At 37.1% G+C, this 23,321-nt stretch overlaps 1 protein-coding gene across 1 annotated transcript in view; it reads right to left on the minus strand.

The window, feature by feature from the left end:
- Smp_080680 (map-kinase activating death domain protein,putative) overlaps positions 1-23,321 on the minus strand; it is a gene marked incomplete at both ends in the record, with an annotated part of 38,641 nt that continues 15,320 nt past the window's right edge. The window contains 8 exons of the mRNA XM_018798043.1: positions 1-97; positions 2,246-2,280; positions 10,171-10,230; positions 12,003-12,358; positions 14,054-14,264; positions 16,037-16,195; positions 18,462-18,570; positions 21,549-21,696. Of these exons, the coding sequence (XP_018646720.1) occupies positions 1-97; positions 2,246-2,280; positions 10,171-10,230; positions 12,003-12,358; positions 14,054-14,264; positions 16,037-16,195; positions 18,462-18,570; positions 21,549-21,696 (1,175 nt within the window). The remainder of the gene's footprint in view (positions 98-2,245; positions 2,281-10,170; positions 10,231-12,002; positions 12,359-14,053; positions 14,265-16,036; positions 16,196-18,461; positions 18,571-21,548; positions 21,697-23,321) is intronic.

Genomic DNA, 23,321 nt, shown 5'->3' on the forward strand with positions numbered 1-23,321 from the left:
TCATAAACTAGATTTTAACTCACGAACATTAGATGTATTCGTTAATGTTAGTTTATTTTCAATGTTCTGTACATGATTTACATTATTCGTTTTATTCCTACGAGGAAAAATAAGAAAAACGAAAAAACATCGTTATCCAGTCAAACAATTAGATGTCTTTGTCAAAATACAAGAGTTTATTATCATCATCATTATCATGATAAATATCAAAGTATACAGAAAAGTGTATTAGCTTTATTCTCCCCCATCCATACTCGAGGCGATAGTAGCAATATAAGAATTTAACGGAATGAAAAAGAGACGAATTGGCATTAAAAAAAATTTACAAGTGACCGAAAATATTTCAGAATAATAATAATAGAGAGTGGATTCATCTACACCGACTGATCATTGTGTAGTGAACAGAACACGACTGGGGACAATCGAATGTATTTAAGCAAAGTTTACAGACTATCTCAGTAAATTCTGATAACCAAACAATGAACAGTCAATTTGCAAATTAACAACCAATTGTTTCAATCTTCACTGTTTCTTCTCTAATTCCATTGCTCATACATTTTCCAAACGATTGCGCTTCATTTCAGTTCTTTCTTCATCGGTCTTCTGCGAAAATACATTCTATGTCTGACCAACACCATATACTACTTATATAGATATAAGTAGACCACACCACAATTGAGCAATGGTTAACGTATTGGTTACCTAGTCCCTTAATACTGATAAATTTCTATCGATCAAGTTGCATTGTGAACAATAGTTAATGTGGTTGGACATCATGTGACCACCTTTTGGATTGACGTGGTCGCAGGTTGATAAAAAACCCTGAATCCAGGTATCTTGGTAGCTAACATTCACCAGTAAAGCATGCCGGGAATCTTGAGGAAACTAATGCTCTATGGTAAGTGTGAACCCAGATCAGGCCCAATCATTCGAGCCACCAACTAGCATGAAAAATGGGTCTAGGGTTTTCTGTCAGCCATTGAATATCAAAATATAATTCACACGATATCTGGGTACAGAAACTAGTTTCTCTGTTGCAACGATTTAAATGGAATTCGATAGGTGCTAAGGACAGAACAAACGTGGCATTGACTGCTACTCATTGATCAATCAATGTACAGTGACTCATTTCTGGGAAGTCACTTAAGTATTAAAACTTTCACTTCATATACAGAAAATACAATGAATGGGAAAATAACAGTTCAGACATGTCCAATCATTGGGGTGGAATGAGGCAAGTATGGAACATAACTTACATGAGAATAGCTATAAATTCTTAGGATTTGGCGTTGAACAGTATATACAAGAAATAACATTGAAGAGTAAAAACTTATGTCACAATCAAAACGAAAAATATCATTGTTATTAGTTATTTAACTTAAGAATCATAAGAATGCCATCTACGGAAAAAATAATGTAATTCAGAGTAGTACATTCATTAATAAAATGTCAAACATGCAAATTTAATTGATCTCATCTCTCAGACGATGGTTTACGTTTCAAATGTAACTAACGTAACTAACAAGGTATGTGTTAACAGGACAGAATAACTTTGTACCACTTTAGCATATGTGATTATATTCGACATAAATGAAAGATTGATGGTAAGTGTTAAATATAGCAATCCCACACTATTCATTGTTCTGAGTTGAAGGCTATTTCTTAGAACACAGTTTACATTGATAACCTTCAAAACTGTACATATAAGTCCTACTATAATGACGTACTATCTTTGTTCACGATATCCGATGAGTTTTAAATTGTCCTTTACTTTTCATTCGACAAATTAATTCATTCTTCTTCAGTCACACTGTCCATGCCTAAAATTTCCTACCAACACTAATAGCCTAGTAATTAATGCGTTCTACTATCGATCACTAAATTCCATGTCTGAACCGCGCTTGGTTACGAAATTGAAGTAGTATAATTAACCCTCATACTTGTTTTGTGGCTTTTATCATGGTATATAATCAATGTGTTTATTTAATTTGGGTTTTTATTAATTCTACTACTTTTGTATTCATCCTGATAATTTCACCTCCAACAGATGCGCTGCGTTAACGTAAACTGATTCACACATACACAAGTAATCACATTGTCTATAACTTATTGACTTTGGCTAATAAAACACGTGAAATTCTTCAGTAATATAGTAACAAAATAAATTCGTCGTTGAATAATACAACAAATGACTAAGTCGATTTAAATTAAATTATCGTAATTTCATTTAAATTTAAATCATTACCTCATCATATCATCCTCGTGTGTAACCTCATTCGGCTGTAAGATAAAAGAAAATCGGAAGAAGATAAAAATGGAAATTAGATTGCACAAATGCATTGTTGACGACAATAACAATAATAATAACACATGATCACAAGTAAATAATAAACAAGATTCAATGGTAACATTTGAATTGAAAAAAATCATCCTATACATGAGGTAGGCTCACTGGGAATGATGTAAGACTAGTGAAAGTAAATATGACTGACCATTGAGTGTGAACAGACAGACGTTTAGCTTACTGACTATTAAATATATGATTTTCCTCCTTATTACTAGTTTCTACTCTGAACTCACTGAGCGTAAACTGATTGTAATTGCGTTGTTTATTCAATACTCTGGTTTTCCAATACTTCGTCGTGATTCATGTATTCATTCTAATGGTACTATAACCTCGATCACCATTCAGATCATCGTGTGCAGGCGAGAAAAAGTTTTTAATATTCCACGTACATCACAGTACAATAATGAAAGCTCCACAGTTACGTCAGTGTAGCTCAAACCACACAAAAATATCACAGGAAGAAGAATCTATTTGTAATATTCCAATCAGTAGAAAGCTGACTTTTTGATATTTCATGATTCACTGTGACCCACGGTGAGACTATAATTTATGGATGGGCTAATCAAAAACGTTTGAGGTATCCCAAGGTCATAGTGCCAATTTCAGTACCTGATACTCACGTACAATCGGTTCACAGCTGATTTTAGAGAAGGCATTATAATTGAGCAGCTACAACAAATGGGACTACTACGAAGTCCTTTTCTTTGTCGTTTTGGTAATCAAATGACTTGTGGACCTAATATAGACTACCGTGATGATGTCTTTCAGTGTATTATATGTTGGAGGAAGAAGTCTGCTAGAAGAGGAACTTTTTTCGCTCGATCCAGATTGTGACTAAGGCAAATTATGATAATTGTTGAAAACTGGACAATAAAATCGCCAGTAACACTGGCTGCAACACTTGCAGATGTTAATGAAGCTTCGGCTGTTCAGTGGTATGAGTATTGTGGAGATATATGCGCAGTAAAAATGACAAGCTTACACGAGTCGTTTGGGGGAGTCGGAAGAACCGTTGAAATAGGCAAAACAGTTGTCAGGAAATGAAAATTTAATAGAGGATGTAGTGTAAAAGAAGACTGGGCAAGTAGCATTTTCATAAATATGCCTCACAGGTCCTTGGAATATACGACAGGTCATCTCAAAAGGGACACTTCTAACAGGTTAGAAACCGAAAAACTACAACGATAATACCAATTATACTGGAATATGTGCAGCCGGGTACTACAATATATACGGGGGATTTAAGAGCGTACAAATGCCTATATAGACTTGGTTATATGCATCGTGTCGTTGTCCACAAGCGGCATTTTGTGGACACAGCAACCGGACTGCTAACAAACAATATTGAAGCCATGTGGTCGAGGCTAAAAGAGTTTTCGCGACCTTATCATGGCTCCAGATGTCGGCTATCAGGGAATCATAAGGATTGGTTCCTCCATCGTATGCAATACGATTTCAGAACCTCTGAAACTCTTTCTAACTTCGAAAAGTTTTTAAACCATGTAAAAGAAGTGTATCCACTCTAATTCTTTGGTTTTGCATAGTATATTTTTACTTTATACTGTTTTCTGATTGTCTAATATTTCCCAAAGTTGCTTAAGGTTCGTTCGAATGTCAACCATGAATTATAGTCTCACCCCAGAAGTTTGTGAAATAAATTTAATGTTTACAAAATAATGACATTTATCATCATTTGTATATATTTGTGAGCCCCCAAATGCCCTGGTACGGCCGAGAGTGGGGAGAGTCTACTCTCCCTCTCGAAATGCTCTCACATGGCCAGTGAATATATAGCCTCTGCCAGGGAATTCCTACTCACTGCCTTCTCGTGGCGGGGGTGTTGTTCACGAAAGTGAGAGGACGAAAAGCGAATGTCCGGCGCTATAACCGGATTGGTGGACACGGAGGGTCCACCTAGGGGAGTTGGAAAACCCTGATTCCAAACCAATGGTGCACATGGGCTCCAGTATCCTGATGGAACGAATGGCGGAAGAACCTGTCATTGGTCAACGGCTACCATGGGACTGCATCTCCTCACGATGCTCCACTGCCTTGTGGATCAGACCTTTAGGTCAAAGGCTCGGGGTGTGGTCCCCTAAGAAAACCACCTGCTTCGGTTTGGGCACCCGGGCAGTATCACAGCCCACACACAAATGAATGAAATGATGAACTCTATTGACGATAATATCCCTGATCATACTAAAAGCAAGACAATTTACATTATTATTATTACCTTTATTATTATCATTATTATTATTATTATTATTTACCATATCGCTAACTCACCCCCTTTTATCCCCAATTTGTGTAACCTTACTTTTCAACTTATGCAGCAGCTCGCCCATGGTGGAAAATCTGTCCTATCTAAACGATCTCCAGTCACTGTCTGGTCGAAGGTGAATGCTTCCACCGATTACAAATACTGAACCAGTCTTTCTGAAACCACGTACGCCGTTCAAGCTGGCTTCCTTCAACGTTCGCACACTAATGCATATCAGACAACAGATAGGGCTGGCTATGTCTTTGGAAGGTCTTAATGTTGATGTTTGCTGTCTATCCGAGACCCGTATTCAAGACTCTAGTGAAGTACTACAAATCCGCTCTCCATCTGTCGCCTCGAAAAGCTTGTTCCACGTGCGCTTATCCGGGGACCCTGTGGCATCTTCGTCTGGTCTTGCTGGCGTTGGTGTCGCACTAAGCACTAGAGCTGAGGCAACACTAATCGATTGGATCCCCATTAACAGTCGGTTATGTGCTGTTACATTAGAAAGTTCCATCAAAGTGAGAAGAAATCGGCGTGAGAAACGGTGTCTTTTCGTCATCTCCGCCTATGCCCCGACAGATTGCAGCCCGGATGCAATCAAGGATGAGTTTTACCATCAGTTAACAGTTCTTCTCCAGAAAGCGTCTTCGACAGATATTGTAGTACTAGCCGGAGACTTGAATGCACAGGTCGGGCGTCTAGGCACAGAAGAGAGTCGTCTAGGTGGCCGATGGGGACTTGTTGGTCGCAGGACAGATAACAGGGACCGTTTGCTGCAACTGTGCACAGACCACAACCTGTTTCTGGCCAGCACTAACTTCCGGCACAGTCATCGCCGGTGTGCCACCTGGCGTCCTCCCTCTGCATCCCAAGCATGGACTCAGATTGATCACATAGCGATCAGCTACCGCTGGCGTGGTTGTGTACAAGACTGCCACTCCTTTTGGAGTACCTATCTGGAGTCTGATCATGCCCTGGTCTGCGCCAATCTCACCTTACTTTTCAGTGGCCGAAGGATTGACCACCACCAACGGATTGATATTAGTAAACTGGCTGCAACTTCTGTTGCAAGTAAGTATCGAGCGGAGCTAGCCTCTAGGCTAGCTACCACCCCACCGAAAAGTATAGATGAGCATTGGTTGCATCTTCACGACGCCATGAAAATGGCGAGTAAAGCCGCTTGCGGCTTCGCGAAACGTCCCGCTTACAAGCACTGGGTTTCTTCTGGCTCCTTACAACTGATCGAAGCCCGTCGGTCTACTCCGGGTGACCGTGAGTTTGACCACAAACGAAGGCTGTTACGTAATGAAATCGGGCAAAGCTTGCGTAAGGACCGGGAAGCCTGGTGGTCGGAGCGTGCTAACGAGATGGAAGCAGTAGCTGCATCTGGTAACTGCCGGAAGCTCTTCCAACTCATCCGAGCCACTGGCAGCAAGAAGTCTGGTGTGAGTGAAACAATCTACGAGGATGACGGGATGCCAATCACTAACATCTGTCGACGTCTTGGACGATGGGCTGAATTTTTCGAAGGGCAGTTCAACTGGCCTGCTGCTCCGGCAACATCAACCAGTTTGTCCTGCCCCCCATGGCCGGTGACGACTGATCCACCAAACGAGGCGGAAGTCCGCAAGGAACTCCAACTCTTGAAACGTTACAAATCACCTGGCCCAGATGACTTACCTCCGGCTCTTTTTAAAGATGGTGGTGACTTTCTGACTAAGGAATTGACTGTGTTGTTTGGAAAGGTTTGGGAGCAAGAAAGTGTTCCAACATCTTGGAATGAGTCAATAGTCGTCCCTATCTTTAAAAAGGGTTCACGTTGTTCCTGCAATAACTATCGGGGGATAAGTCTACTTTCGATTGCGTCCAAACTATTGGCTTCTATCATTCTTCATAGGTTGTTTAAAACCCGAGAACGATTGACTCGCGAGGAGCAGGCTGGTTTTCGTTCTGGTCGAGGATGCATTGATCACATCTTCACCCTCCGCCAAATGTTAGAACACCGTCATACTTATCGCAGGCCAACAATCGTAGTGTTTCTTGATATCAGGGTGGCCTTCGATTCGTTGGACAGGACTGTTCTCTGGGATTGTCTATTGAAGAAGGGTGTGCCTGAGAAGTTCATTAACATCTTAAAGGCCCTGTATACGAACACCTCAGGCAGAGTGAGGGCATACAACCACCTTTCTCCCTTGTTCCATTCGAGCAGTGGGGTTAGGCAGGGTTGCCCGATCTCACCATTCCTCTTCAACTTTGCCATCGACGACATCCTGGAAACAGCTCTGATGGATGTAAGTAATGGCGGTGTGGATCTGCTGCCTGGAGAACGACTTCTCGACCTCGAGTATGCGGATGATATTGTCTTACTGTGTGATAATGCCCAAGGCATGCAATCCGCACTTAATCAGTTGGCAATCAGTGTCCGCAGGTACGGCATGTGCTTTGCACCCTCCAAGTGCAAAGTACTCCTACAAGACTGGCAGGATTCTAATCCTGTACTCACCCTGGATGGTGAGGAGATCGAAGTAGTTGAGAAGTTCGTGTATCTAGGTAGCTATATAAGTGCTGGTGGTGGTGTGAGTGATGAGATTGATGCACGTATAATGAAAGCCAGATCGGCTTATGCCAATCTGGGCCATCTTTGGCGCCTTCGTGATGTTAGTCTGGCTGTAAAAGGTCGGATCTACAACGCGTCGGTGAGAGCAGTTTTGCTCTATGCTTGTGAAACCTGGCCTCTCCGAGTTGAGGATGTTAGACGTCTCTCTGTGTTCGATCATCGTTGTCTCCGAAGGATTGCTGACATCCAGTGGCAACACCATGTTAGTAATGCAGAGGTTCGGCATCGTGTGTTCGGGTACAGAGATAATAATCCAATTGGTGTCACCATCTTGAAACACCGACTTCGATGGCTTGGACATGTTTTACGAATGTCGTCCCAGAGACTTCCACGTCGTGCATTATTTGCCGACCCTGGGACTGGTTGGAAAAAGCGGAGAGGAGGTCAGTGTATGACATGGTGTCGTGGCATGAAAGAAAGCTGCAAAGGGCTAGCTTCCGTTGGTCCTTCACGACTCCCTGGTTGGGGTCCGAGAGATGGTGCAACACAGTAGCTAGAGACGTTATCAGATATGGCTCAGAATAGAAGCCAGTGGCGATCCTGCTGCAACCTTCTTTTACTTTCTACATAAAGAATGGTTCTAACTTTCCTAACTGAAAGAGTCTTCTGGTTGTACATTTCAGTCCGCCTTATCTTTTCATCCCTTCTCTTCCTACTTTCATTATTTTGTGTGGCGCATATGTACCTGGTGCCCTTTTGTACCAATATATATGTGTTTAAATAAATAAATAAATAATAATATATTTGTGAACGTTTCAATGAATGGCAATCATGGAAAGATGTGCTGTTTACCTTTTGCTTGTATTGGATAGTTTAATTGTTAATTTTTCATTGAGATTCTGAACTAGAGTATCAATGAATAATTTAGTCCAAAGTAAATAATATTACTAAGACTTTACGCTAGGATCAATTGAGTCATTTTAAAATAATTCATTTTCATTCAGTAAAATGGTGAATAAAGAAAGTGAAATCGCATGTTAGCAGAATTTGAAGATTTGAAACAGGATTTGCAAGGTTAGAGTTCTAATGTAGTCAGCAAAACAGGAATACAGGTACATCTAGTTGGAAAGTCCCAGAATAAGATGAAATAATCATTCTCGATTCTACTGCCAATTATGACCTATCTACCCTAAGGAACTTTTTTATGAGATCTAATAACGCTACAACTCCGTCTGGAGCCCCTTTAGGGCTACTGCCGGTCCCAAGCCCGGATAAAAGAAAAGGATTGGGCATGAGGTTAGCGACCCCATCCCATAGAAAGCTAACTATCTAAAAAAACGATATCCAGAAAAAATAATTCAAACCTTTTAAAAAATCTGCCCTGGTGTTAGGCCTTCGTTTAGAAGAGTTATGACGCCTCATGATGAAAACCGAGTACCTTCAGAAGTCACGAGATTGGTGCCCCTTTCTGAAAACCAGAGCAACTAATAATTTAGGTACATGGAATGTTCGTGCGAATTCTTATGGTGGATTAAACTTTGAAAAATCCTGCATGGAGGACAGCTCACTGAGTCGTTCGAAGTAAAAACCGGTGTCAGACAAGGTTGCTAACTCTCACCCTTTCTCTTTCTCCTGGTGATCGACTGGATCATGAAGACGTCAATATTTGAGAGACAGCATGGGATACAGTGGACAGATGGACGACCTATTCATCGCACATGATCTGGCTCTTCTATCGCACACGCAAAAACAAATGCAGGAGAAGACAACCAGTGTAGCAGTAGCCTCAGCAGCAGTAAGTCTTAACATACACGAAGGGAAAAGCAAGACTCTGCGATATGAAGGCGCGGATCGGCAAAGCAAGAGAGGCATATCCACAATTTAAGAGCATCTGGAAGTCAACTCAACAACTATCAACCAACACCAAAGTCAGAATTTTCAATACAAGTGTCAAGACAGTTCTACTGTATAGGGCGGAAACTTGGAGAACTATGAAAGCCATCATCCAGAAGATACTAGTGTTTACTAACAGTTGTTTACACAAAATACTTCAGATCCGTTGGCCAGACACTAACAGCAACAATCTACTGTGGGAGAGAACAAACCAGATTCTAGCGGAGGAAGAAAACAGGAATAAGCGCTGGAAGTGGATAGAATACACATTGAGGAAAGCACCCAACTGAGTCACAAGACAAGCCCTAACATGGAATCCTGAAGGCCAAAGGAGAAGAGCAAGACCAAAGAACACATTACTCCGAGACATGGAAACAGGTATGAGAAGAATAAACAAAAGTTGGATGGAACCATAAAGGATGGCGCAGGACAGAGTGGGTTGGAGAATGCTGGTCGGCAGCCTATGCTCCATTGGAAGTTACAAGCATAAGTAAGTAATAACGCTACAATTTAAGAGCTCCACATGGTGTAGTAAAGATTAATTTTTACTTGTAAACCTATCTGCGTGATCTTCGTATTATTCTTATTATGTAATTTAATGGTTGGAGATAGTCAGTATTAACTCCCTCATAATTATAGCTACACCTTTCTGAAGAATCTCAAATAACACGAAACCTAGTTTTAGAATTTTCTGTCAACTACCTCCAACCACCTCCTTACATCTCAGTACAGTCCACATGACTTACAGTCATTTAAGTTTGTGGCTACATTTCAACTTGATCGACAGAATTTGTTTAGAACTAAGAAGGACTTGACATAAGTGATATCGGTCATTACTTAGTGATCAATTACTTATTAATATTCTTATTACTTATATCAATTTAAGTCTATTTTAGTTTAGAAAATAAACCATTACACTTGGTTCTACAGAATTGTCGGTGAACACATTGACATACTGATATGTCAAAACAAAACTGTACAACAATTTATAAAATCGATATGTTACAGTTGTGGTTAAGAGTCCATCACTTTTAGACATAAACGCATATACATAAAAAAAGATTAATTTATCCTTTCGATTTAAACAAAAGAAAGAGATTTTTAACTCACATTCTCTTTAATATTAGACTGACTGACAGAGTCTTTTAAATCCCAAATATCTGAATCATCCTATAATATAATAAAAATGGAAATACATTCTGAGAAATATTCAACAATGACACTGTAGTGATTCCATTTTCACTAAATTTACAGCCGTCAGTTCCTTGACTTGCGAGTAGCATGTTCATGTAATGAAACAATTGTCAGTTTTTTTCATCTTGATAACATCTTTTATTGACTAATCACGGAGTTGTGCCCGATTTCGTGGTTGATGAGTCCTTCTCAGTGCTAATAAAATTCTGTCGATTAAGTTGCAGTATAGCCAGTAATCTAATCGATTCTGAACTGTATGCGCTGTGTTGTGAAATTGAGGGATTGAAGATGGTCGATAGGGAACGTCTCAAACTGTGAAACTGAATAATTTGGATTCCAACCCACCAGGGAGAGGAATACCAACTTGTGTGTAGCCTAAATCAATCAGGGTTTCCTAATGAACTACGTTAACCTTTGAACAACTTCAATAACCTAAAAATTAAGCTAAACATCATTTGTAGTTTTCACACTGGAATATTGCAGATTGTAAACAGCTTGTGAGAAATGGATGCTGTTATAACGTGTGAGTGCGCGCGTGCCCTGTTAATATATGAGCGTGCTAATACCGCCAATAAGAGAGCAGTGAATTTATCGATCGCCCAATGATACACAAAAGCTGTATGATCAGTCTTGAGTACTACTCGGTCTTGCTATTGTGATTTTCATGTTTAACGGTGAAAAATGTGAACAGCAAGTGTATAACACCAAACTAATTGAGAAATAGCAATTTATTCCAAATAAATTGCAAAGAACTTGACTTTTTAGGGTAGTCCTCTCTGAGATAGATGTTTTAGTCATGAAGATTTTATTATCTTCAGAAATATTATCATCAGTATGTGAGTCAAAAATAAATAGGCTATTAGAGTTTTTTCACACTTCGTTAACAGCTTGTTCTGTTAACCTGGAACTAATGAAATTCTTATCAGCTTTAGAAGAAACTGTAACAGCTCACTTCTTACTTGAATTATATGCTGATGATACTATCTAGGAAGACAGTGGAACCTTTCCTACCCAACCATTGAAATTACAGATCACAACACTTTCAACATTCTAATCCTAAGCTACCGTTATTCTCTGTCATACCGAAACTTAATTCATAATTCAACATTTAGGCACTGAATGATCAATTATATTGAGGATAAAAAAGTAAATACTGTATATATCACTAAGTTGTGATGAACACTAATACACTGATATAGTTTTATTTCAGCAAAAATTTAACAATGTATACAACAACCAACTTTGTCTTATTATAACTACTCAATCAGTGAAATATCTATTAAACTGATTTCCTTTCACGTAATAGATGTTTCATATTAAGTGTACCACTGGTTTAGTGGCCAAGATGTCCAACTTTCAGCCATTATGTCCTTGATTTGAATCCGGTCCCACCTAGCTCGCGTTTGGGCAACACCAAGTAGTATCATCATCTCTCACTCAAAATGTGACCCAAGGGCAAGTACATGAGTCTGTACTTGGTGGTTTGCATTAAATGGAATCGAATATGGTCCAGACTGCTTGCATGTAAGATTATTCCTACTTATACATCTGAAAGATATCGACATCATCTCTATATAGTAAAAAAGTTTTAAAAGAGAACATCGGTGACGATAGTAACGATCGTTACTTCACACATAATCTTAGCCTATAGTCTTCCGAGTAAAACGTCTTACGAAATTATTTTTTTAGTAATTACGAAGGAGAAAATGATTTTTAAGCAATCAAAAATAAAACTGTGGAAGACTCACTTGATCATCAGATGAATCACTGGTAGATTCAGCCATTGATGGTATAGTCAATAGTCGACCAGGTAAAGATTTTTTATTCAACGCAATTTCATTATTTTCAATAGAATTAGTCTTTTGTACTTGAGCATTAGTAAGATCGAATGAATCCGTTGGTTGTAATTGTTGTTGGTTAGGTCGTCGTTTAGGCTTATTTTTACGCATATACTGTTGTGGTTGTATGGCATTTTTTAATAAATCATCCATATTCTGAGGTGGATTATATAGACTCATCAAGTCATACATGATATTATTATTATTAGTGACTGTATTAAATTTAGGAAAGTTCTCATGTACCATTTCAAAGTTTGTTATATCATCTAATTAGTTATTTATGCAAAAAAAGAGAAAACATATAATTATCATAGCTTTCGATATAAAAAGAAATAATACCTTCATTCAATATTGTAAATTTCATGACACTAAGAAATTCTCATCACTAGTTGCGTAATATTGCAACAGCTTTAGGTTTAACATGTATTTAAGTCAGGATTTTCTACAATTGCATTCACAAGTCAATCTAAGCTAGACAACCATTGAAACCTCAGAATCAATAGACCGCTGTTTTGTCCTTGTATGGAACTACTCAGAAGTGCACATCCACGATACTGAGCGCAGGACTCGAATCCAGGACTTTCGATTTCGCACGCAAACACTCAACCTCTAGAACAATGAGCCAGTGTCTAAAACTGTTAGTGTCTAACTTCACTCAGACCATGATCTTACGCAACCCTTCATCCATTGACTGAGGGGGATAACTGTCTCACATCCAACACAGATTGGACTCCATTGGTCACAGATTGTATAAGTACTTATAAATGTTCATTAACAAAAGTTAACTTCAATCATAAGAGTTTTCTTCAAGTTTAGTCGCAAGGATTACTTTTTTTTCTACTCATTATATATAAGGGACATGAATTCTAGTACAATTGTCACTCGTTTTTCAATGTAATAAATAATAAAACAAAAATGCTAACAATTTCAGTGTTTCTATTTGAGTTTAACAGTATTTAAGGATTATAACAGTTGGTAGAAACCTTTTATGACAACTTATAAGTAGACAATACGCTCTACATTCACAATAATACAATACAAAAAAAATTAAAACATAGGAATGTTCATAGTTGCAAGAGTGAGTCAATTGAAGCTAGACCACCAACTATGAAAATACTAAATCTCCACAAAACCCCTTCTGATAATAGGAATGTTAATTTCAAAATCCGTGCAAATGAAAAACGAGGTGAGTAAAATGTCTGAGCAAGTTGTCACATTCTATGGTTATAACGTCCATTATTAGTTATACAGTCTTACAGTGAAACCAATTATTTTCTTACATTATAGTTGTTTAATTACTTCCATAATGAATCATTTTACAAAACTTCTTTTCTAAAATCATGTTCAATATTACGTTTTAAAGCCGAAATAAAGTTCTGATCATAATACAAATAACTGTAGAATTTCATTGACATATAAGAAGATTTGTATCAATTCAAAATGGCTGAAATAATAATCAGTTAATGCCTGGTGATATATTCAGTTACCTATATTATATGATAAGAAACTAAAGGATACTGTGATCTGCAGCATACCATTTGAAGTATCACATCATAATACTGAGTGTATTTCCATGTGAGGATTAAAATATGGTCATAAATCGGTGTTGAAAACGTTCAGTCACTGTTAAGGAATTTATGAAAAATAGTTTCACAGAATTTGGGTTTATAAAAATTATTAAATGTTATTTCGGTCGCAAACCAACCTAAGTTAGACAATTACTGAGTTCTGAAAGCACTGGACCATTAGGTTGTACCAATACTTATAACGTTATGCGCTCATGTGTGATACTGAAGATCGCAGGTTCGATCACCGGTGAGGTCGTGGATAAACACTTGAGGAATCCCACACTCTGGCAGAACAGCTATCCAGTGCTCCCAGGTCAGCTAGTGAATACAAAAATAGACATTTTGCATACAGATTCACAAGTTTTTATTTCAGATTGCTACCCAATTACTTACCACTATTTAAATTAACTGAATGAATAAAATTTAGAGCCAAATATCGATCCGTCTGCTCTGAAGACCAAATTTCAAAGTTGATTTGTGCTAAATTATCTTGATACCATATACCTTTATCACCAATTTGTTCAGGATCATGTACTCCAGCGTGAATTCTTTGAAATACTTCATTTTCAGGATATAAACACCATTCAGCGAAGAATTCAACTGCCTTGTAAAAAGTTATAATATCAACAAAACATAAACAGTGGAAATAGTGTAGTGAGAAAAAGTAATAAACCATCCTGTGATTAAAAGTGAAGGAGAATATAGGATAGTCCAGGGTAGGTTAGTTTACGCGATATGTACATTCACGTCTACAAATTATATTGATCATCTCTGTCTTATTTTCTTTAAACAACATCAAATAAGTTTTTTAAAGTTTTAGTATCGACTTTTTCGAAACAACTTCACGAAATGAAGAATTCAAAAAGAATTGTGAATATAAATTTAAACAATGTAGAAATTCATATGTATTGGTTATTTGAATCCTCTCATTGATGTTATGGACATATATGCATTCTGTGCGAATTATGTAAGTGTTATCATTAATTCATAAGCATTTGAATCACAGCTGAATGGTAGATAGCAGTGAAATCCGATCGGGGCTCTTCAGCTGGATGTGCATCTTCCAGTGTGGATTTTCACACTAAAACTCGAACCTAGTGACTTTTGCTCCAAACATCTAACGCGTTATCTTTTTAGCTACTGAGTCAAGATAGTAATTACTTGTGCAATGTGGTGAATTCCAATTCTTTTTGTATCGGTTGTTTTAAATGTACAAATTAAAGTAAATCTAGAATAATGAAAATTGCATTTTTATTTAAAGAATGAAACAAATAATTAAATAACATTTTAGGAATGTAAGAAAGCCAGACAAAAATGGTAAAGGGAATTATATACGTCTACGGGAGGCTAGGAAAGATTATATTGTAGGTTGATTCGACAATAAATAACAAATGAGGTTACGTACTAATCAAGGGGTAAGGATGAAAATTGACAGATATGAAGAAAAGCGACAAACACGAAGGTCTATTTTTATGACCTTTATGTTTATGTTTGTCGTTATTCTTCCTTTCTGTCAATTGGGCTATCTGACCCAGGAATTATATATGTTCATCTCTTTAATTATCTTCAATAAATCATCGTACAAAGTACTACTTAATTTATACAAGTTAGTATATATTTCTAGTGGAGTAAGATTTTGTGTTTCTTTAAGAAGAGATGTTTATTAATTGTTAGATAAATAGATGAAATGCTTATTGGTTGTGATATAATATCTGGCAGATTGCTGAATATTCACGGGACCAAATTATCCAGGTAAGCCCTTAATTAAATTGATATCAAAAGATAAAATAGCAGTCTAGGAGAAATGGTTCGTTTTCTAACGAAATAACACACTTGTATAGAAAATATTGGACATAAGGATTAACGTGAGTAGAAGTCATTTAATAAAAAAAAACGATTAGAGGATATGACAATTACAGACCATCTACTCTCCAATAGAATAAATGCTTAACTTTCAGGATTAATTTTTACCCTGTCATAGGACACACTTTGAGGAAAGCACCCAATTGTGTCACAAGACAAGCCCTCACATGGAATCCTGAAGGCCAAAGGTGAAGAGGAAGACCAAAGAACACATTGCGCCGAGAAATGGAGGGAGACATGAGAAGAATGAACAAAAACTGGACAGAACTAGAAAGAAAGGCCCAGGACAGAGTGGGTTTGAGAATGCTGGTCGGTGGCCTATGCTCCATTGGGAGTAACAGACCTAAGTAAGTAAGTAAGCAATTAATTTTGCTATTACATTCATTACTTGAAACGTTAGTAAACAGAATTTACAGTGCTTTTATTCACTCCAAAGTCACATCTAGCAATGGTGTATATGAAAATATAAACTGAAAATCAACATAAAAACATTAAGAATATAAGAAAACTCACTTGTGTTTCAGCTAATTTCCTAGTAAATGGTGTAAGTGTCTGACGTGATTTCAAGAATGAGAATTTTTGAAATGCAACCACTGGCCTAGGAAATAAACGAATAGTTCTAGTATGCTCAGTAATATTGCCTAGTACGTTTAGGGAATTGAAAAATCGCACCTAAAAAAATTACGAGAACAAAATACATGAAAATAAAAGAGATTAATATTCGAATGTTACGGTAATTGGCTACCTAACAGCAACAAATGTCATAAAAAAGACATTTGAATAAAAGATGTCCTATCGAAAAACTAATCCACAATGGCATAAACCATTTTTAGACCTAACATTTTAGTACATAGAAACTTTTATTGTCAGGGTTACGAGAAATGCTCGCATTTACTTATATGACCATTGATCAATAACAAGATATGACTACAACAAGAGCATAGTCTGACAAAATATCAAGAGACAGAAATATAAATTACAACACAGTTATGACGTAGCAGATTTATTTATTTGCTTACATTGACGAATTACGCCTTCCTTTTATCGCACCTATTAGAAATTAACTCACACAGAAAACCAACAATGAAAGTATACATTACCCTTCCAACTGTTTTAAAACTCATACTCCGGCAATTAAAAAAAAACATAAATGTTATTGCATCTCAATCCATAGGTATTTACTGAAAATGTTATGCTATCTCTAAGAACTACTTATTAAGAATGATTTTCATGGTGCTACGTTTAACTATTTATGATCCTTTTACAATGTTTGAAACACCAGTTTAAGATAAAATTATTTCGCTATTGATTTTAATTGAACGTTTAGTGATGATGAACCACTCAATAACCGTTAGATCCTTTTGTTAGAAAATTGCAAAGATTTTTTAAAACAAAAAGGTTTTTAAATAAATAGCTGAATAACTGAATTTATATTCTAATTTTTTTTTCTTCTTATGTTACGTTGCTACTTAATATGAGATTTTAAGTAGGTAACTTTAGTCTTAGTTTTATCATAATGTCCATAATGAAGGCGATATTTAAGCTGGAAAGAATAATGTAATAAGTACATTTCATTAATTGGGTAGTATATACAAAGCCTCAATAAATGCAGAACTCTTGTCTTATTTTCTCTTATCCGATTGATATGGGAAACATTATAACAAATAAACAAACTTCAGATTTACAGATTTCAAACACAATCTTAAGTTGACAAGTGTGATCCATGGAACAAAACTAATCCAGAATAAATCCAGGTATCTGTAAGTAATATTCTACAGGGATCAAATTTTTTATAAATAGGGATACAGAATACCAATCATCACAGTTTCTGGAAACAACCGGTTAGTTGGATACCAAAAGTGTATTAATATTCCTAAATGAATTAATAGCAATGCACCTAGCTGTAATTTTGAAAACTTTTAGAGTTGTTGTATTTTGTACTAAACGAATGATGACTTTCGAAGCAGAACTATATGACGAGATTGTAAGAAATCGATAAATCGAACATGGTTACCTAGGCAAATTGATTAGAATTTTGTTAAGATGATTAAAAACATAAAAGACATTGAAAATTCAACTGACCGATGTGTTAATAGGAAAGTGATATTTACGCAGTAATTATCCTGGTGGTTGAAAACTGACTGAGAGAGGGATATAACTGAAATAAACAATAATTTACCATACTGAAAGTGACAAAACTACTTGCTGCTCGCTTATCTCTTTAGTATAAATTTCTTAAATATAGTAAACTAACTGCTGTTTTGTGGTGTACAATTTTTATACTGAAACACAAGCTTTCTATGACTAAACTCAACATTCGAACGAATGAAATTATTTAACTCCTTTTGATGTGCTAACAGAAATAATAATGGAATTTAATTAAGTTACAGCAACTCCCGTTCGAGTAGAATAATCTTAAAATCAATCTTTGATTATAGTCTAAATAGAATAGGTAGGATGGAGGTTATTAATCGTATATTATACGCCGATGGTATTCTATTATACAAACTACATGGCTTGAAATCTAAATTGACATAAATATGTTTTTTTAATAAGATTATATTATGACTAGTCTGTAGACGTGAAAATCGAAATATCAGTGGAATAGATAACAGAATCTTAAATACAATAAAATAATTCAATGTAAAATACTCTTCAATAGAGCTTTTACTATCCTCCCAAAGATTCCAGCCTCGATAATGATGATCCAGTGAGTAAAGCATGGGTATTTAGACGTTTTTAAGTATATCACTAAGAACTAAACATTTAGGATATGAATTCCACAGCTCTTGATTTAATGGTAAGGAGCAATCATCACAAAACTTTTTTGATTGGTTCAAGTTGAATTTTTTGAGAAGTAATCCACTTTTCAAGAGACTGTCAATATGAAACAAACGTTATTTAAATAAAGAAAGTCAAAAGTGACTCGTCAACTAACCATTGCAACCCGAGTGGCAACATCAGCTGAATCTGCATTCCTTAATTGATTGGCAGAATTTTTTAAATTAATTTCCGTTGATTCATCAGGTGTTAAATTTGCAGTCATACTTGATAAAGCCTAGTAATGGAAGTAATAATTTACATACTTCATTTATCAGAATTTTGTACAGATTTGATTTTTCAAATTTAGACGCTGGTCTAAAAGGTTACTGCTAGGAAGCTGTTGAAATAGGTCATCGGTGAACGAAGTAGAGATTTTTTGTGTCAGATTTTCAATTATGGTGGTATATAACCAAAACAATCTTATTTTTCTGTCAAACTAATCAACTTTAACTATTTAATCACTTTTTTAATAAGCCACTTACATTACTCGTGACGTTGGCCAGATATCCGTTTTCCAACTAAAGGACAAGTTCGCTGTTCAGAAATGCTCTCTCTTCTTTATGAAGGTGAATTATGCCTTTTAAAAATAAAGGCTATTGTTCGATTACTAGTATTCGATCATAGAGGCCTTAGAATCAATACTGTTTTTACCCTGACAATCTGATCTCACTATGCTAATGGAGTGTGGCAGCTTTAACCGATATATAAATGTGCAAGGTTCCCTATAACCAACTGACTTCTTGCCGATTAATTCTAATCACATAACGTGTACCATAGTGTCTAGTCTATCAGCCTAATAATTATATACTGTAACTTGATAGACAACGTTCTATAAATATAAGGGATATTACATAAGATCATACCTAAAACTACCCTGTAATTTATGAGTTCGAAGATCGATTTATATCATTCATAGTACACATGATTTAATCTGTGTAAAATGAATATCATATCAGTAAATCTGCCCATAAATTTATAATTTTCGAAAAGCATACGACTGAACATACTTATAAGTTGATTATTAGAGCACTTCCTGCAAACTATACAACCTAAACAGTTTACATATACATATAACAGACAGTAATCTAAATTGTAATTAGTTTCTGAAACACTAATCAACTATAAAGATAATTATACTTATGATAAAAAAAACATAATAAGTGAATACTTGATCTAAATTTTCACATAAAATTTGGCTTTCTTTCTCCGGAAGTAATGGAATCGGTTCTAGAAGTGAACTACCCATCATCTAAATGAAAAGCAATTAAAAACAATACCAATAGTAATAATGATAATAATAATAATAATAGTAATTGTTTATAGTTATTTTAATAAAAGTAATTATAACTAGTAAACTGTGGTCAAAATTGGAAATAGATTTACTTGTATATCCTCTTAACGATTGTTATCAGTAAACATCATTATTCTCATCAGTTTCGAAACCATATAAATACATACTTAATGTAATATATAAAGTTGTGCACAAAATACTAGGATGAAACGTGTCTTACGCTTCCTGGTTTTCAATGGTGGTCTAGTTAAGACCAGTTCTTGATTTAAACTATTAAAGCACTACAATATCCAAAAACCTCCCTACAGTAATACTGATTCTGGAATCACCATTAAATAGTTGTATGGTGTAACTCCCGGACTTCTGTTAAGAAGCCGTAACCACTGAAACTCAATTCCTGACGAATGTGAGATAGTTACCTACCACAGGCAATGGATGGGAGTTGCGCAACATCGTGGAATGATTGAAGTTAGATACCAACTCAGTGGTTCGGTGATTAATAGTTTGCACGTGGTACAGGTTTTGGGCCCGATTCCCGGATGCGGGTTCGTAGATGCGCACGACTTAGTGGTCTTATACTAGGACGAGACGCCTTTCCAGTGCTTCCAAGTTTTCAATGATAGTCTAGCTGAGATTAGTTTGTAATTTAAACTGTGGAAAGTCAATGAATAACCATTTCAAAGGACTACAATACTAAATATAATCAGAAGAAAATAAGAATTGCTATTGTGATGATAGGTTTACTAGTTATGATAAGATTAATAAAAACTTAAAATCAATCCTTCATCATAAAAAGTAGGTTATGTAGTAAGTAGTAATAAATCATTTAATGCAGTTGATCGTATAATTACTGCTTTTCCTCATGAGGTGCAATCACGCCTCTTACGTATGACAGAAACTAGACGGATTCAAGCTAACAATCCATGTCTCAGTATTCATAAGAAATTCCTAATGTGGTGTGGGTTACTGATATCCACATAAGTAGTGAATGGTGATGGTCGAGCATTGAATTTATTTCAGTAGAAGATCGATAAGGAGAGAACGGGAACGGCAGACAATTGGTACGAAAATGCATGAACAATTATAATCGGAGACTATGGACGGATATTTGCAGAAGGAACAGTCAAACTGAGACAATTGATTGTTATTTTGCAAATAAACTGCTAACTGTATGGTTATCAGAATTTAGTGAGATAGTCTGTTATATTGAGATCAAATACATTCGATTGTCCCCACTTGTGTTCTCGTCCACTACACTAATACTCTTGTTTCTTTCTTGGCCGAACTATTCTCAATAAACCATTTTACTTATTGTTATTGTTCATACTCTTTGTTAGTTTATTGATTTAAGTCTTTATTATTCTTATCATAACTAGTACACTTTTCATCACATTGTCAAGTTGTACCATTTACCTCTTATGTTTAGTTATGTAATTTATTTTACTGTAATCACTAACTCATGAACTACCTTGATTAGTTAAATATAATCATACTTACTTACTTACTTACTTACGCCTGTTACTCCCAATGGAGCATAGGCCGCCGACCAGCTTTCTCCAACCCACTCTGTCCTGGGCCTTCTTTTCTAGTTCTCTCCAGTTCTTGTTCATTCTTCTCATGTCTGTCTCTATTTCTCGGCGTAATGTGTTCTTTGGTCTTCCTCTTCTCCTTCGACCTTCAGGATTCCATGTGAGGGCTTGTCTTGTGACACAATTGGGTGATTTCCTCAAAGTGTGCCCAACCCACTTCCAGCGCTTCTTCCTGATTTCTTCCTCCGCTGGAATCTGGTTTGTTGTCTCCCACAGTAACTTGTTGCTGATAGTGTCTGGCCATCGGATCCGAAGTATCTTGCGTAGACAGCTGTTAATAAACACTTGTATCTTCTGGATAATGGCTTTCGTAGTTCTCCACGTCTCTGCCCCATACAGAAGAACTGTCTTGACATTTGTATTGAAAATTCTAACCTTGGTGTTGGTTGACAATTGTTTTGAGCTCCAGATGTTTTTCAGCTGTAGGTATGCTGCTCTTGCTTTGCCGATCCGCGCCCTCACATCTGCATCTGATCCACCGTGTTCATCAATGATGCTGCCCAGATATGTAAAGATTTCCACATCCTCCAAAGCTTCTCCGTCAAGTGTAATTGGATTGGTGCATATTGTATTGTATCGGAGAGTCTTGCTTTTCCCTTTGTTTATATTGAGACCTACTGCTGCTGAGGCTGCTGCTACACTGGTCGTTTTCTCCTGCATTTGTTGTTGCGTTTGTGATAGAAAAGCCAGATCATCCGCGAAGTCTAAATCGTCAAGCTGCATCCTGCCTGTCCACTGTATCCCGTGCATTCCTCCAGATGTTGACGTCTTCATAATCCAGTCGATCACCAGGAGAAAGAGAAAGGGTGAGAGTAGGCAACCTTGCCTAACACCGGTCTTTACCTCGAACGAGTCGGTGAGTTGTCCTCCGTGGACGATTTGGCAGTTTAGTCCATCATAGGAGTTCCGTATGATGTTGACTATCTTCTCAGGCACGCCGTAGTGTCGAAGAAGCTTCCATAGTGTCGTCCTGTCCACGCTATCAAATGCCTTCTCGTAGTCGATGAAGTTGATGTAGAGTGATGAATTCCATTCGATTGATTGTTCCACAATGATACATAGAGTTGCGATTTGATCTGTGCACGATCTATCCTTACGAAATCCAGCTTGTTGATCTCGAAGTTGAGCGTCCACGGAATCCTTCATCCTGTTTAACAATACTCTGTTGAAGACTTTTCCTGGTATTGAGAGCAGAGTGATGCCCCTGTAGTTGTCGCACTTGCTGAGATCGCCTTTCTTTGGTATCTTGATGAGAAGTCCTTCTTTCCAGTCTGTTGGTACATGTTCTTCGTCCCAAATCTTACTGAAGAGGATGTGGAGTATCTTGGCAGTTGCTACTACATTTGCTTTCAGTGCCTCTGCCGGGATGTTGTCTGGTCCCGCTGCTTTGCCACTCTTGATTTGTCTAATGGCCATGCTGATCTCTTCAATTGTTGGTGGGCCAATATCGATTGGGAGGTCTGTGGGTGCTGCTTCGATATTGGGTGGGTTCAGTGGAGCTGGTCGATTCAAGAGTTCCTTGAAGTGTTCTACCCACCTGTTTCGTTGTTCTTCAATATCGTTGATTACTTTGCCTTCCTTGCTTTTCACTGGTCTTTCTGGTTGACGGTAATTTCCAGCAAGTTTCTTTGTTGTATCATACAGTTGTCTCATGTTTCCCTCTCTTGCAGCCTTTTCCGCTGTCATCGCTAAATCTTCCACATATTTACGTTTGTCAGTTCTGATGCTCCTCTTCACTTGCTTGTTTGCCTCTGTGTATTCGGCTTGTGCCTTGGCTTTTTCTGCTCTGGTTCGGCTGATATTGATTGCTACCTTCTTGTTCCTCCTTGCTTCAATTTTATCCAGTGTACCAACAGTGATCCATTCCTTGTGATGGTGCTTCTTTTGGCCCAGAACCTCCTGACATGTTGAAACGATTGCCTCCTTGATACCTTTCCAGCTGCTCTCTATGGTGGTTCCCTCTCCATTGAGTAGGTCATGAAAGGCCTCGAACCTGTTGTTGAGGGCTATGTTAAATTCGTTGAGTTTGTCAGCATCTCGAAGAAAGGCCGTGTTAAACTTTTGTGATGTTGTCCGCGCCATTGTCCAGTGCTTC

The sequence above is a fragment of the Schistosoma mansoni genome (genome assembly GCF_000237925.1).
Source record: "Schistosoma mansoni, WGS project CABG00000000 data, supercontig 0156, strain Puerto Rico, whole genome shotgun sequence".
NCBI classification, from domain to species: Eukaryota; Metazoa; Platyhelminthes; class Trematoda; order Strigeidida; family Schistosomatidae; genus Schistosoma; species Schistosoma mansoni.